General features: G+C 38.9%; 1 protein-coding gene across 2 annotated transcripts; it reads left to right on the top strand.

Annotated features, from left to right (window-relative positions):
* The first annotated feature begins 3,892 nt into the window (after positions 1–3,892).
* Positions 3,893–16,711, top strand: smarcad1a (SNF2 related chromatin remodeling ATPase with DExD box 1a). Of its 2 annotated transcripts, none has more exons than XM_029510507.1 (23): positions 3,893–4,295; positions 6,083–6,224; positions 6,317–6,446; positions 6,638–6,707; positions 7,126–7,220; positions 7,778–7,879; positions 8,475–8,553; positions 8,687–9,321; positions 9,899–10,095; positions 10,505–10,595; positions 10,999–11,098; positions 11,501–11,560; positions 12,050–12,125; positions 12,268–12,403; positions 12,513–12,644; positions 13,131–13,226; positions 13,493–13,610; positions 13,747–13,862; positions 14,117–14,305; positions 14,409–14,527; positions 14,625–14,807; positions 14,902–15,011; positions 15,515–16,711. In XM_029510507.1, exons 1-23 carry the CDS (start codon positions 4,187–4,189, stop codon positions 15,574–15,576), a joined length of 3,147 nt encoding a protein of 1,048 aa, XP_029366367.1. In that variant the 5' UTR covers positions 3,893–4,186; the 3' UTR covers positions 15,577–16,711. The 2 variants fall into 2 exon arrangements, with proteins under 2 accessions (XP_029366367.1, XP_029366368.1); XM_029510508.1 differs by having other exon boundaries at positions 6,320–6,446; positions 6,638–6,711; positions 7,136–7,220.
* Positions 16,712–17,123: the final 412 nt, after the last annotated feature.

Consider the following 17,123-nt stretch of genomic DNA (forward strand, 5'->3'; position numbering starts at 1 on the left):
ATCATGTCGCCTCTGCTGCGACAGGTGGCGGTATGCACTCTTTTGGCTTGTGGGTAATGGGCCACTACAGATTGAACTATGACGTCACAGACCACAACAGAGGTGGAAAGAAAGAGACAGGTGAGCTAGCAAGTTAGCGACTCAGGGGTAAAGTGGAACGACGTTCTATGTGTTAGCAGTTAGCTGGCTTCTTTTGTGTGACCTCCTATGTTTACGTTTACGTTTTAAATGTCGCTCGACCTCCGGGTCATAGCTTGGCACGAAACTTTAACACATGCGCAGATCAGCTCCTCCTGCTCCAGTCCCGACTCCAGTCCGATTGTCTGTCTACGTGCAACAATAGCTTGGCTTCATTTCCCTAACAATAACTTTGATTTCAGGCGAGCTAACACGTTTATATGCACTTTAAAAGTCCAGTTTCAGCCGAGCTAACACAATAAATCGAATTTTTAAAGTATCATGTAAACCCACACAATGAGGCAATGGGCAAATTATCTAAAAAGATTTTTCATAAGGGACTTCAAAGGGGTCTCAAAGCCGTGGGGTCACATATTAAAGGAGGAAGGCACCAGCTGTATGTGGCAGCAGCTAGCCACAGCTGGGCTAGGCTTAAATTGTCTGAAATAAAAAAAAAAAAAAAAAAAAAGGGGGGGGGGGGGGTCTTAAAAGGTCTTAAAAAGCATTAAATATAACTCTTAAAATGGTGCAAGAACCCTGTATACATTTATTTGTAAAAATCCTAACGGGGGGTTGTATCATATACAACATGGCCCTGAGCCTGCGCTGTGGAGTAGGTGTACTTGGTATAAATTAAATTCAGAGAACCCAAACAGGTTTGAAATGACTCATAAACTGTTCAATAGCAACAGCACAAGAAAGTGGATGAGCTACCACGTCCTTCCGTCTCACAGTTCGTGTCTTTGTCTTTCTCTCTCAAAGTTGTGTCAGTTAGAGTCGCTGGCTATAGTTATGTTTAACATGAAATGTGTTCTTCCCTCAGAAAGAGCTTTCATATGGGGTAGTGTGTATATTTCTTGGAGGGGGGGTTACATCCCAGACATGTTACCACGGTGACAAGGTGCTCCCTGCCGCCGTCGGGTCTCGGCCAAGTTGGGCGCCATGGTGACTGGGTGGTGACAGACTTTGTGACGAGTCCACTGGGACACTGGTTGGGTCAACCTTAAACGCAGATGTACATGCAATGTATACACTTACATATACACTTGACAAAATGACATCCAAAACTGAAGGACATACAAGTAACAAATAACAACCAGGAGATGTTGACACAAAGTTTTTATGTGACATGAACGGAAATACATGTACAGTGTGAGATGTACACCTGCAGTATGCACATTCAGCCACTGAACCATTAAAGCTGTGTTTGTCTTTTTGTGCTTGTGTGCGTAGTTACCAGACTTACATGCCAAAAGCAGTAGATTGTCATCACTTACTTCCCCTTTCTTTTGGTAATAACTCCAGGCTTTTTCTCAGTCGTTCCCTCGAGCTAAACCATCCATTAAATATCCACAGTGCTTATCTATTTTGACTGGCACTATCACTATCTGTGTGTGCGTGTGTATGTGTGTATGCTCATGCATGTGTGTGCATGTTAATGACCTGCCTAGGCACTGAGACAGCCTTGGGAATTATATTTCATTGCCAGTGTATGCGCGCCTCCTTGTCTCTATCTGTTTGTTTATATATATTTTCGACAACTCGACAGTAGGGAGAGATTGACACAAAATGTCTGACAAAACAAAAGTAACAAAGGAAAAATAACGTCTACGCTAATGCAGATAGAAGATGTTCTCTTTCTTGCTCGCTCTCACACACACACACACACACACAAAACTTGACCAGGAAGACAGGAGAAGGCAAGGAGCCACAGTTTGAGCTTCCCGCTGTGAGGGGTCATGACCCCTATCAGACTCTGTGTCAGTCTGTCTATTGTGCCCTGGGTAATGCACAAACACACACACACATACACACATGCAATGCTATAACTTACATTGTCTCCATGACGATGTTGGGGGCGACAGTAAGGCGGCAGGATGGCGCTGAATTGACGGCTGGGGTGCTCTGATGAGATGACCTGATCTAAGCATCATAATACAGTCACTGTATCTGAGACGTGTCTGCAGCTGTGGGCACATCATGTAGCACTGCATGTATTCACAGCTGTGAAAAGTGGATTGAGGCATCATTTGCAAGAGCCTGTGCAATTATTGTGAAACATGAAAAAAAAAAAAAAAAAAAATGTTTTTTATGCATTCAAAGCACTGAATGCATTTCTATCATTTATTTCATATGAGACATTCAAACTGAAGGACAAAATAATTTAGTTTTAGAGAAAACCCTGGTGAGACAAGATATGATCAACCCCCAAAAAAGATACAAAAATGTTATATATTGTTTTTTTATACATACATATAAAAAATTCTTCAATAGAATAGTTTTTGATTTCTTGTGAAGTTAAACAATGGGTGAATGTAAGGGTGAGGGTGTGTGGCTGGAGGAGGGGGGGAGTGATGGTGGGGTTAGCCGCCATTGACTTGAAAAAGGCACATTGGCCACATGTTTTACTTTTAGTGAATAAGCACAAGTTTAACCAGAAAACCTTGAAGTTCAATGGGTGAATGGCTGAAGTTCCTCTTTTTTTAAGAAATAGAACAAAATGTTCCCGGTACTTTATCAATACTGTTACAGTAAATCTTCAAATAGCCTTCAAACTAATCTCAATGTATCCGTCCAAATGACGAGGAAATTCTATTAATTTCATACCAGATTCTTCTTCCAGATTCAAATTTCTCTGTAAGACCAAGTTGGCATTGAAATTTGGAATTTAAACAGATCAAATATTTGAAAGGGTAAAAAATGGTGTAATCTTTCCAAAATTGTCGGCACTGGTAATTTATGATCACACAACACACCTACACAGAGTTGAGGAAGTTTTAAAGTGGTAATTTTACCAACATTTTCAGGGTAACCTCGCTTAGCTGTCCCCATCTTAGGGAATGTGTATCTGCTGCCACCTTTTGATCAGTAAATGAACGACAGCCTTTTACTCAGGTGGCTGCGGCCATCCACATCAGGAGCGTCTTCCACAGAAACAAATATTTACAGTTTTATCTCTCTCTTTCTCACAGACGATATTCAGAAATGTCGAATACACATAGTGTAAACATAGTGTTGTTGTTGTTGTTGTTGTTTTTTTTTGGAGACTTATTAGCCTCTGAGGAGCAACCTGTCCTGCAACTGACTCTTCGCAATTTCCTTGTCAAAACCAGTGAATAAATATGAATGTTAGTATTCCTTTCAAATACAGTCTTTTAATTTCAAATATTTGTACTATGCTGGCTCCAAAGGTTTTCTGTGTAATAATTGAATAGTCAATGTAAAATATGTAATAAATCATAATTATTGGTGTAAACTTTGCTTGCACTTGGACTGAGAAGATGCTTTCTGCCACAGTGGGCCAGTAAGTCCAACACGTCCTCTCTTACACAACACCGGAGTCATTGTGTCTCTTTTGTGTTATCTTCTCATTACATGTGTCCATCACAGATTTCATAAATGATAGACCGACTGTCAAGATAGTTCACCCCCAACTTCTGTCCAAACTCATGAAATCCACCGTTTTACGCGCTCTAACACTATAAGAGCACAACACGCCCCTTAATTTTGTTATGAATTATACTTTTATGGTTTTTGGGTCAAATGAAGGACAAAAGCAATGAAGTATAAAACGTATTAACGATTCAGATATTAACACGGACGCAAAACCGGAAGCGCTTGGCGATACTAATCTTGGCTCCTCTGAGAGTTTCCGCCCACCTCCCGGTCCGACCAATGAGCGGAGTCGGCTCGCGGTTCTCCAGGGCCGCCGGAGTTCGCGGGAAACCGGTCGCAATCGGTCTCCAACGAGAAAAAAGGCACAGGAGAGTAAAAACCCTCTCTGGACAGCTAGTCGAGCGGTTTAAATTTGTCACGGTGACCGACAAACGGCGCAGTGACACGGCTTCACATCACCGCCCCGGCAGCTAATGTTAACACCCGACGCCCGTTAGCTCGGCTGGTACGTTGGCTAACAGGAGCACCGCTACATGAGACCGGACGGAGAAAATCCTGCAGACCGGAGACATACAAAGGACGAACACCGTGTGCCACCACGTACGCTGATAAAATGAGCCTGTTCAACCTTGACCGCTTTCGTTTCGAGAAAAAAGCGGCGACCTGCAAAGAGCAAGACAGCTGCTCCAAAAGTCCGGAGTCTGAGAAGGAAAACAAGCCAGGTGAGTATACGATGCTAGCTCCGACTGCTGCTAGCCAGATGTGAGCAGCATGCTACCGTTAGCACGAGTTCAGTTAAAGCTGTGATGTCCCGCCGGCTGCAGCGCCGTCAGGGCATCGTTGCATTATTGTCGTGGGAGATGATGTTCCTCTGATGAATCGTTTAAATCCCGTCATGGTCGGATGTCACCAAAAATAGTGTGAGGCTGATGAGGATAACGAGGCTTTGGCACAGACGGATTATGCTATTATGACAATATTAGATTTAACATCTGACAGTGTTATGACGAGATATTACATGTCTGTGGCATCATCTTGTTGTTCAAGTGTGTCTTTGTTGAAAGTTTCAGAATCATTGAGCCCAACCACTTTTTGTGATCTGGATGTTTGGACGTCTAGTATTCCTCAGGGGTGTCAAACTCATTTTCATCGAGGGCCACATCAGCATAATGGTTGCCCTCAAAGGGCCCCATCTAACTGTAATACAGTGTAAATGTAACAATTCTTCAATGTTAAATATTTCTGAATTTATTACTTATTCAAATTATATATTACATATGCATTTGCCTATATGTAAATGTATATATTTGCTAGTTGCTCTGTTATTATAACATAAATCCTTTTAATTTTTCAGGTTAAGAAACCCAAATTACTCATCAATCAATGATCAAACTATCCAAGTGAATAAAGACAAATATCATCCAACACCAGTTCTAACTCTGTTCAAAATTTTTTTGTTGTGGTGGAGAGGGGCAGAATAACAATACAACCTATAATTGTGACAATTATTATTTATTTATTTATTTATTTATTTTTCCTAACTAACTAACTTTGACATGTTTGGTGTCAAAATGCCAACGTAGATTGTACTCTGAAACCGACACCGCCTCATAACATACAAGACATAGTTTTTCAGTTTTTCTGCTGGAAGCACAAAGGCATTCACCTTCCCATCTTTCATGAAACAGCCTTCATCTGCATTGATTCCTGGACATTTTGGGATCATTTATATTTCTCAGTTCGAATTGTTGAAAATGTCATTGATCTGGATACACTCCAATTTAGTGGCAGAATGCCGTCACTTTGTGGGTAACATAATCGGCATGCATTGTGGGAAATCTAGTTTATGGTCGATGCACGCTTTTGACCTGTTTATTTTAAGACGATCAGACCTTTTACCTCTCATGGGCCACATAAAATGATGTGACAGTTTCACATCTGGCCCATGGGCCTTGAGTTTGACACATATCCCCTAGATGCTCCCTCCAGGAGTCCCTGGATGAATTCAAATGGATTCCAATTAAATAATGTAGTGGTATCAGTTTGAAGAAAATGCTGTCATTCATTGTGAGATGTCTCTCTGACTTCACCTGCAATATAAACAGCTGTAATAAACACGAGGAGGGCTCGGCCTTGAAGTCTTCAATGTCAGTGCAACTCGATGGAAGTAGGAAACAAAAGAATGGATGGGCATGTGTCTCCAAATGGAAAAGGAAGCAAATCTGTTCAATAGGATGTTACCATTACCACAAATTCTGATGGAATGATCATTTTAATGTTAATTAAGTAAAACTAGGTTCAATTGGCAGTTTTTCTGCCAAACAATCAAGCTCCCTAAAGAGATTTTGTAGTCCGCAGCATTGCCTTAATTTGACCATATTGCAATTTCAAGTATAACTTGTTAACCTGTGCAGCCCTATATTAAGTCCATTCCTTTAATTTTGTCTCTTATCTGTTATTTCTGTGAGTGCATCTGGTACCTTAGTGTTTTTATCATTATCTTTTTCAGCTCAGATGAAACCAGTCAAAACCTCGCCAAAGTCCCATGTTCGAGGAGTGGTGTTTGAGGAAGTCATTACTTTTGATTTAGAGGAGGATGGAGTCATCTCTGAACCAAAGAAGAACAAAACAGTGGCAACAAAGAAATCCAAGTAAGTGCCGTTCAAAATACACTTCTTTTCTCCTTTTTTCACACTCCAAGTGATTCACTCTGTTTTACAGTTTCCTTGTTTTTATTTTATAGCAGTTCTAAAGGGAAGTCACCTGAAATTATGGCATCAGATAATGCAGATGATGCAGACAATGGATTGGAGGAAAAGGTTAACAAACTCAAGGAAATATTTCCAAATGTGAATAGGACAGACCTAATAGAGGTGAGTTTAGATAAAACAAAGGCTCTGCAAATTTTCAGAATAGAATATGCTATTTTAATTCCATGAACACTACGTTCTAATATGAACTCCAGCGTTTCTTGCCATCAAAAGATTTTTCTCCCTGCACTGTAAACAAGCCCATTTACTGATTTTTGCACTCTTCAAACTACCTTCTTCTGTTGTGCATCCAGGTCATTGGAAACACAAGCACATTGGAAGGAGCAATATCTGTCTGCCTTTTGCAGTTTGATGATAAAGGAGGCAAGTTATCTCTTTTTATAAGCACATAATGACAGCCCACCCCCATTCCATATTAACAAGGACTTTCGTCTGATGCATTTTAGTATTCGGCAGAATTTGGCAGTGTTTATAGTTTGAGCTACCTCAAAAAAGCCATTCAATTATATTTTTAGAAGGATGTTTTGATTAGTATGTAGTAATGTGTAGCTCATTCTCAAGGTTGTCAAGCTAATTCAGAACATACTGTACAAAGTATATTCTCATTGAGTATACATTTTGAAAAAAATAACAAACACTTCCAGTTGTGAATTGTGGGAAAAGTGTTGCAGTAAAAGCATAGTGCTATACATAAAAACTTTAAGTGCCTAACTGGCTACTAATCCTAATTAGGAGGTACTTTTGACAGCAGTGGATTTTTTTTTTATCTTTTCTGTCCCAGATCAATGCAGGAAGAGGAAGTTGGATGGATCCAGCAGCTCTAAAGGCAGTGGTGAGGTTCAACGCAGCAAGAGGAGCAGACCATCAATAGCAGAGGTAAGCAAGATGGAATTAAAAAGAATGATCAGACGGATTGTGGGCTGAGAATGATAATATAAACATCTGCCAATGTGATGAAAATCATGCTTGCTGATGGAAGAAATTTTTGGATGATGATGTCAGAACCATTTATTGAAGCTTGGTTGAAGCAAGCGTATTCTCACCCAGTTGTAAAGGAGTCTCTTCTGGTCAATGGTTTATACTCTAGTGAATGTTACTTATAGTATACAATAATTAATTATATCAGATATTAAATAAAAACAAAATAAATCTGAAAACTAAATTTAATGACACATTGAGTCATATAACAACACTAAGATTTGAAAACATTTCAATATGTTACCACCAACACCAAATGACTACAAAGACAGAACAAATAACAAATTTTCTCATAAGGTGGTCAATATTATTATTTTATCTGCAAATAATTACAAATTTAACAAATCTAACCAAATTGCACAAATTATGTAAAAAAGCAAGAAGGCTAGCAGCATGGTATGAACTCCCTGGGAATATAAATAGATGCACACAGCACTATTTTTTTTCTTGAAAAGATCTCTGATGAGGAAGCTTCTGAGGTTGAAGAGCCAAGCTGGGAGAAGCAGGAGGCCATGGTGAAAAGACTGCAGAAAAAGTTTCCTGACCAGGACAAGGAGGTGGAGACACACACTCTGTGCCTATCTGTAACATATTCAGACATTTTGTTTTGAGATTGTTGTTAGTTCAGTGTGATTCTCCACTCCCAAACTGAATATAATCAATATAGCATAATTGTTCTCTATGATGGAGTGTAGTTTATCGTGTCATATGTTCATACATTATAATGTGATTTATCACAAGTCCAGAGTAAGGAACACATGTTATTCCTACTGTTTTACCTCAAGCAGTAGAAGTTGCTTTACTGCTAATAATAATAATAATAATAATAATAATAAAAAAAAACTTAAGAACACTAAGCCTTTATTACACATTAAGCACAACTTAAGCTGTTTTGACTTTTACCATCAGAAGTAAATTCTATGCAGACTCTAGAAAATGCTCCCAAAAATAATCTTTACTGTAAAGCAAAGTATTCTGAGAATGAATGAATATGTTTACAGAGGTAGAAATTATCTCAACATACCAAATCTCATTATAAATCAGTAAAAGAAATAAGCACAGAGAAGTGAACTACAAATCATTGTTGAATTTATTTTTCAAATTCATCCTTATTTTTATTCAAAGCAAAAACCAGTTTCTGTCTTGTCGCAGGAGCTGCGGTTGGTGCTGCAGGAACACGACTGGAATGTTGAGAATGCTCTGCAGGTTCTGCAGATGTTCTCAGATCCAGGTGCGAACACAACGGCTGTCATCCGAATCTAGCCATCTTTTCATTAACTTCATGTTAATGTGTAGTTCTTACTTTCATGGTGTCAACTGGTTCTGATTCAGGCTTGGTTCTTTGTTTTCTTTTATCTTGTCAGATAATACCAGCTTCAGCTCACCTGAGTCTGAGGAAGAAAAATCCAGGAAATCAAAGAGCAAAGACAAGACAAACAAGGACCATAAAGACTTGATGCAACACAAAAAACTTGCAGACAGTAGGAATGATGGAAAAGAATCCAGTGAGGACAGTACAGATGATACAGATGTTTCAAAAGACAGTGAAGATGATTCAAATTCAGAAGACAGCGATGGTCCCAAACAAAAACACAACACATGGCTTCAGAGGTCTGATCCAGCAACTTCCTCCTCATCTGTGAAGAAGACCAATACATCCTCCTCCTTAAAGTCAGTTGCCTCTTCCTCTGCTGCCCAGATGTTGTCCAGATTCACTAGTGGGACAGTTATAGCTAAGAAGCAGGCAGCAGAGAGAAAGAAAAAAGCATGTGCTTCAGATGAACATGTGAGCTCTGAGGATGAAAATGATGAGGACACAGAGTTTGAGGACTCTGACAATGAGCTACACTATAACGACGGCATGACTGAAATTAAGGGGGAGGTGCTCACCTTCTTCCAGGATGCAACAATAGATGAGCTGTCGCTGATCGCTGGGTGCTCCGTTAAAAAGGCCCAGAAAATTGTGGAGTTGAGACCCTTTCATAGCTGGAAAAGCCTGGTGAGGAAACCTATTGTGTAGAGCTTTATGTGTCTTATGTCAAACAGGTTTTAAAACTATCAACGGGGATAGCAGTCAGGCTGAAATCATCCAACTAAACACCTGGAAAATGACTTTGACCTGTTTCATTCACACCATATTTACTTACTGCGCTTCTGTGTGGAGATAAGACCTTCCTTAAAATCTGTTGAATAGCAGAACTTTTCACCCTCAGATATCTCATCTCATGCTCCCTTCATTCAGCTTTTCAACAGTTCAGTCCATCTGTTATCAAAGTCAGTGCATAAGGACAATGTAACAATAAGGCAGTCTTAACACTTATTTTTTTGTGTCAACCAAACAGAATATGACAGTTTTGTTAACACATATTGAAATTATTGAGTCATGTCCAATGTTAAAAGGTGTTCAAAAAAAAAACAAACATTTATTGACATATGAAACCTGGCAAGGCAGAACCATCCTGCTCAGAGACAGTAATTCAGTGATGATACATGATTACATGTGGTGGACTTATTGACCTATCTACTTCCTAACAGCTTATGCAGTGGTGATGAGTTTCTGTTCCTTCTCTCTTCAGGTTGAAGTCTTTCATAAAGACAATGGACTCTCAGAGAACTTACTGCTGGGCTGTAAACTGGTCCTGAAAGAGCGGAAGGTAGTCCTAGGGCTAATGTCCAAATGTGAGACCATTTCCACAAAAATGGTAAAGCAGGTCACTAATGTGATGGAGAAGGGCACAGGGACCATGAAACAGCCTGCTGTACTCAACAGCCAGTGAGTAAAAGCCACATGATGTACCTACAGTTGGAGGATGCAATGTTTCTGAACAATCTTATTTAAGGGTGCAGTAATTGGCATTGATAATGCACAAAATAAACAAACAAAGTTAATGAATAATATGACAATGGAATTTTCAAGCTTAAAAGACCAGTCCAAATGTTATTCCCTGTGGGTACAGATTAATCAGTTATTCTTTTGTAAAGCTTCACTTATTTTTGGATGAGTTCTTCTCCCCTTTGCAAACACTTTTCCTTTTCCAATGCTTTTATTTTCATTTGATGAGCCATTTCTTGAGTTATAAAGTAATCTTTTATTCCATAAATATTGTATTACGGTTTGAGACTTTCGGTGTATAAGAAAGGTACTGATTCTTGTTTTCAGCTAGTTATTGATTGCTTTTCAGGTTCCAGCTGAAACCCTATCAGCTAATTGGTCTGAAGTGGCTACTGCTTCTGCATGAGCATCAGCTGAGTGGAATCCTCGCTGATGAAATGGTAAGACAACATTCTTAGGTCCTGTAGGAAGAGTTTAACTTCACTGAATAAATAGCTGAGAGAGTTGTGTCAGACTTGATGGGTGCTTTGTGTGGGTATGCTGCCCTCCTGCAGGTGAATAAACATAAAGTGGAGGGGATGAAAAAAACAAAGCAATGGCAGAAAAACGTTTGTTGGTCTTTTAGCACCAAGATGATGAGCGATATGAGAACTTGAGATTGCATAGTTACTGTAGTGTTGTTGAAGTCTGACAGGATTTACACCTGTGGTATGTGATGGGAAACGCATATTTTCAAACATCTTTTGTGTCCATCCACCTGGCTCATTCATTTTTTTCTGTTTGATATCTTACTTGTTTTGTATCTCTCCTTCTCCTTCTTTTCCTCTTCTCACTTTGTCTCAGGGTTTGGGGAAAACAATCCAGGCCATAGCATTTCTGGCTCAGCTACACCAGAATGGAATAGAGGGGCCACATCTCATCACTGTGCCGTCCTCCACTCTGGGTAATAGTCTCCAACAATTCTTGATATGTAACAACTTGTAGATGATGTTGAACATCTGTTCTCTCAGAACATATTTAAATAACATGTAGGGTTTTAATTTGGAGGAAGTGTTTTGTGAAGAACAAAAACGTACTCATGGTTGTAGTACTAACCCAACCATATATATATATTCAGGCTTCATTCTTGTATGCAAATATAATTTTATGATTACATATTTAAAATGACAGTTTCCTATCCCTACCTGTTATGGTAATGTAACAGTAAAAGCTTGTATTACTTTTCAATAAGACTGCAGTTTTAAGTCTGTTTTCTTGAACATCTTGAAGGTAATTTCATACCTGTTGAATAACCAATTAATCAGTTGTTCATTCATTATTCATGCTGATTTCACTCTCCCTTTAGATAACTGGGTCAGAGAGCTGAAGCTGTGGTGTCCAAGCCTCAAAGTTTTAGTCTATTATGGTACGACTTTTCCTTGAACATATCACACTGACATCTTTCATAAGTTCCTTATGTGAATCCCACAGCTGACCAGGGAATATAATGTTATTGGTGCTCAAACATGTTCTGAAAAAGCTGAAGAAGACTCAGTGTAATCCTTAACCCATGCTCAGACCAACAGTTGCACTACAGCAAAGGAATGTGTGTATCAACATGCAGAAGAGGAAACAGAAACAGAAAATCCACGGGTGGGATTAGTGTTCCCTCCTGAATGGTGCTTCTTTTAATGTGAATAGTGAAGTTGGAAAATTCTGCACATTAATTTAGATTCCTGTAATGTTGCCTGCTTTGTGTTCATGTTAAAATCGTATTCTAATTTCTTTCAAGTGAATTAGAAAGGCGTATTCTTGATACTGTTCCATGGTCTTATTTTGATCAGTACATTTGTAGGACAGACATGAAATTGAACCTGTTTGAGACAAAAGCTATGTATGCTCATGATCTGTGCAGGATCTGTGGAGGACCGCCGCTACCTCAGGCATGATATTCTCTCTGAAAATGTTGACTTCAATGTCATAGTGACAACGTGAGTAAACACTGCAAAGGTGGATCTGGAGAGCCCAGATTACTGTCATGTATAAGGGTCATCAGGCAACTTTCATGCACTCTTAATCATAAAGCAGATGAGTTGATTTTGTTTAATTTAATTGAATTCTTCTGTTTCTTAGGTATAACTTGGCCATCGGGAATGAGAGTGATCGCAGCCTTTTCCGCAAGCTGCATCTGAAGTATGCTGTGTTTGATGAAGGTCACATGCTGAAGAACATGAACACCCTGCGCTACCGCCACCTTATGGCTATTAATGTTAGTTACCTGTCTCTTTGTAACAAACCTTTTCGTTTTCTACATCCAGGTGTCTTGCTCATTACTGTGTGGGATCTCTCTTTGGATCTCTTGCTTTATTTCCCTCCAGGCTCAGCATCGCTTGCTGCTAACAGGAACGCCTTTACAGAACAACCTCTTAGAGCTGATGTCACTCCTGAACTTCATCATGCCTTCTATGTTCTCCAGCTCCACAACACAGCTCTCCAAAATGTTTTCAATGGTAAGACTGTGAGTGTCTGTGGGCTAACAAGTAACTGCACTCACACCATTTAAAATACAAACCTGTTTCTTGCTTGTATTTTGGAACTAGGAACTGATTCACTGTAGGGTTGCCTTGAATGACTTTGTTTTATTATTGTTTCATCTATAGACTATATTAGTAGTCATGTAATTGAATATTTTAAAAAGAAGGTGGAGGCATTTCGGAAATGATACGTCTATTGGAAAATATTAACATAAACTCATTTTCAGAGTTGACTTCATTAATTATGGGGACTAGTCACAGCAACCTTAGTTCAGTGTTAAAAATTGATCAACCAGATATTCTGTTATGGATGTTTGGCAACACTCCTGGAATTCGAGAAGGTGAAGGACATCTTCATCATATTTTCCTTAGTCTGCTGAAATGATTTTTTTAAGTTTTATCCTCCAAGCTACATAATCAGACCATTAAAAGTATTTTGTTATTGTCATGTTTTTGATTTAGAAATCCCATGAGGATCAGAGCCGTTTTGAGAGGGACCGTATTTCTCAGGCTAAACTCATCATGAAACCGTTTATTCTCAGAAGAGTAAAGAACGAGGTGAGTTTATTTGGCACAATTGCACATTAGTAATTCATAGATACAATGTTGTATTGCAAATTAATAGTCTACATTAAAGCCAAACATCATCATATTTAACAATTTTGGTTTTTGCTGATGCCTTTTCTTTTTTTTTTTCTTCCATCTAGAAGATGCAAATGTTACTTCTGCATTTCTTACTTGTTTTGGGCAATGCTGTTTTACTGCTGAGGAGAATCGGTAGTTAGACCGTGTGTGATTATAAATGAATGTCTTCCCTTTTCCAGGTCCTAAAGCAGCTGCCAGCGAAAGAAGAGACAGTGAAGTTTTGCTCAATGAGTGAGAAGCAGCAGACTCTCTACAAGACCCTCTTTGATAAACTCAGGACTTCCACCAGTGGGGAGAGTAAGTCACTTTTAAATGGCTCGCTGCTGTTGCTGCATTATTTGTACAAATGACTTTTACGTCAATAACTGTCATTAATGATTGTTAATGAGTTCTGTATAATGGTCAATAATTTGTCATTGCCTTTTCTCTGCAGAGCACGAGTTTTGTAATGTGATGATGCAGCTGAGGAAGATGGCAAACCATCCACTGCTTCATAGACAATACTACACCACAGAAAAGCTCAAAGCCATGAGCAAACTCATGCTCAAGGTCAGGCCTGACTTGTATGTCATTTCTGTAGTGTATGTGTTTTTGTAGGGGTAGAGATGGTGTTAGATAGTATTTTTCATTAAATAGTATACTTTCTTCTAGAGAAGATTTCAGTTTATTTCTTTTTTTTGTTTTCACTTGCCCCCCAGGGATTTGGCAGGTCTCTACTGCTCAATGCAAATTTCTCCTCTTTGTTACGTTTTTGTGGTGTTTCTCTGCTCTCCTGTGAAATCTTTTCATCTGTCTGTCATCAGGAGCCAACTCACTTTGATGCTGATGCTGATCTGATTCAGGAGGATATGGAAGTGATGTCTGACTTTGAGCTACATTGTCTGTGTCAGCAGTACTCTTCCATCAGATCCTACCAGCTTAAAAACGATGTGCTGCTTGATTCTGGGAAATTCCACTACCTCACCGAGCTGCTGAGTTCACTTAAGAACAAGGTACAAACCAGTCTGCATGTCCAGAAGTCATGCAGGCTGGGCGCACACTGTATGAATGAAAGAGTAAAAGATTATTGGGCATAACATTCCTTTAATCCCACAGGGAGACAGAGTGGTGTTATTCAGTCAGTTCACCATGATGCTGGACATCGTTGAAGTGCTGCTGAAACATCTCGACCATCGTTACATCAGACTGGATGGATCTACACCAATTGCAGACAGGTCAGATTTGTGTTAGAATAGCATATCTACCCTTATTTAACACTATTTTTAAAAAATGTTCAACAGAATTGTCTGAAATTATTTATTTCTCCTGCAGGATTGTATTGATTGATGAATTCAATACGGATCCTGACATATTTGTGTTCATGTTGTCAACACGAGCTGGTGGCCTGGGCATCAATCTCACCTCAGCTAATGTTGTCATTCTGCATGACATCGACTGCAATCCCTACAATGACAAACAGGCAGAGGACCGGTGCCATCGTGTAGGCCAGACCAAGTAAGATGGGATCTGTTATGCATTCTGAGTTACACCTGATAACATCAACATCTTTACCACAGTGACTGATGTGTGTTTTGTTGCTGTGTGCCAGGACTGTAAAGGTGATAAAGCTGATTAGTAAGGGCAGCATAGAGGACTGTATACTGCAACTAGGCCAGAAGAAGCTGAAGCTGGAGCAGGACATGACTGCTGCCGAAGAGGGTGAGGAGATGTAGACACACACACACACATTTTCTCAAATGCATGCACGTCCTGTTTCCTAATTGCCCTACAAAGTTAAAAGTTGATTGACAATCCAGGTTATTGAGGTTAATGGTTGTTGCTTTGCGACAACAAGATTGAACTGCCTATAAAAAAAAGAAAGCAATCAAACATTTCTTATAGTTTGAACGATGTGGTTTAGTGTCAGCAACTCTCCAGGTGAAATAATAAGATTAAGACCGTACAGAGAGCCAAAATACTCATTTCCCAAACTATATTCTAAATCATTGATCTGAAATGTAAACTTTTAAAAGGAATTTAGTTTGGCAAAAATAGGTCACTTCCAGATGAATCCAGCAGGCTGTGGGTTCAGCACTTGAGGCCTTGTCATGGAGTATGTTTAAGTCATATCTTCTGGCATGCAGGCTTTAAATCAGAGGATTTGTTTATCATAAACTTACCAATTAAGTACACAAAAAAATAAATCATTGTTTGTTCTTTAGGTGATGAAGGAACCATACCTGAAGATATGGCATCTTTGATCAAAGCTTCACTGGGACTGTGATGCGCACAACTTAAATTTGAGACTCTATAATACATTTTCGATGGCATTCCTGTGATCTTCGACAAACTTTGGTGTTCCGATTGAACAAAACGCTTTTATGTCCAAACTGGAGAACTACTGAGAACCATATGCTGCCATGAAGGAACGTCCTGACATTGAGATCTGATTGACTGTGTAGCTAGATGTGCCTAAAACACTATTTTTTACATAAACACAGTTTGTCTACAAGGCCGCTATATAAAGCCTAAACAAAAATGTTGCCCTTTAAACATTATGCACTCCATGGGGGACACAAAGAGGTTCTGAGCTGTAGAAACTTGAAAAAAAAACGTGCTGTTGAGATGTTCAGACCAAACCCTCATTAATGCAGCATGGTGTTGGGATACACTATCAAGCTTGTGATTCTCTGATTATGACTGAAGGTTAACGTTCATATAACCTTTTTATGTGAATGCAGCCTTGTATTATCCTCATTTAGGTAAGTGTACTGTGTTCTGGTAAGGACAGTAAGAAGACTGAATTTTTAAAATTGTTACACGGTTATTGTGATTAGATGGAAATAGGCGGTGCACGAAGATTAGTAGCCCCCCTCCCCCCTCCCCCCTCCCCCATCCTTCATACCAGACAGTGTCATGCTTGTCCTGTTCTTATAAAATCTTATATCTTATCTTATAAAATGTTTACATCTAAAGGTTTTTGTTGTTGTGATCCTCAGTGCCACTTAAACAGAAAACATAACTATACATTTCTGTTCACATTAAAATATTCCCAATATTTTAGTCCAATTGAGTTGCGGTTAAATCATAAAATTAGCCAAATATCCGGAAAGTTATCTATTCACTGTTATTAAGTTTTGAATTTCTTGTTTGTGTAAAAGGATAGATATTACATCAGTGACTTTCAGCAAAGATTAATTTAAAATATAACATAATTTCTCTCTCCCTTAGATATGGTGCTTGACTTAGTTCTTTTTTTTTTTTTTTTTTTTTAAAAAGCTATATCTTGATCTAAGTGACAGGGGATTTAAGGAAGCAGCTGCTTCATTCTTGTACTGTATAAGTGCTCAATGTGTTGTCAGTGTACAAGTGTTACTGTAAAGTCTTTTACCTGGTGATTTGTATGGTTGTTTTTTTTAGGCTCATGAACGAAATAAATATTGGAATAAATATTTGCATGGTAATGCCTATTGAGACCCGGCAGGGGTGAATGTATGAATTATAATTAAATAACCTCAAACTTATCTAACACCAGGTTCAGCAGAAAGATCTGTGGTATGTATTTAGAACATGAAAGTTGGAAAGTTGAAGTTGGAAAATACGGCCAGTTTTGAGCTTTTCATTCAAACTGCACTTTAAAGATCGTGTTTGAAACTGATACAAACTTCAAGAATATACTTACATAAAGAAGTCTGCAATGTCAAAAGTAAAAATAATCATAAATACTCTAAATATGCAAATCGGTTAATTTTGTGTTTTGCCTCGAGGACATCGATGCAGTCAATATATGCCATTGCATCAGGCTTAACACAACTCAAAGTTGCTTACAAA

Source organism: Echeneis naucrates, chromosome 9 (genome assembly GCF_900963305.1).
Source record: "Echeneis naucrates chromosome 9, fEcheNa1.1, whole genome shotgun sequence".
In the NCBI taxonomy this organism is placed as follows: domain Eukaryota; kingdom Metazoa; phylum Chordata; class Actinopteri; order Carangiformes; family Echeneidae; genus Echeneis; species Echeneis naucrates.

Coding starts and splice junctions, on each gene's coding strand:
- smarcad1a (XM_029510507.1), top strand. CDS start 4,187: ATGAGCCTGTTCAACCTTGACCGCTTTCGTTTCGAGAAAAAAGCGGCG. Junction 6,225..6,316: donor GTGGCAACAAAGAAATCCAA/GTAAGTGCCGTT, acceptor TTTATTTTATAG/CAGTTCTAAAGGGAAGTCAC. Junction 14,808..14,901: donor CATCGTGTAGGCCAGACCAA/GTAAGATGGGAT, acceptor GCTGTGTGCCAG/GACTGTAAAGGTGATAAAGC.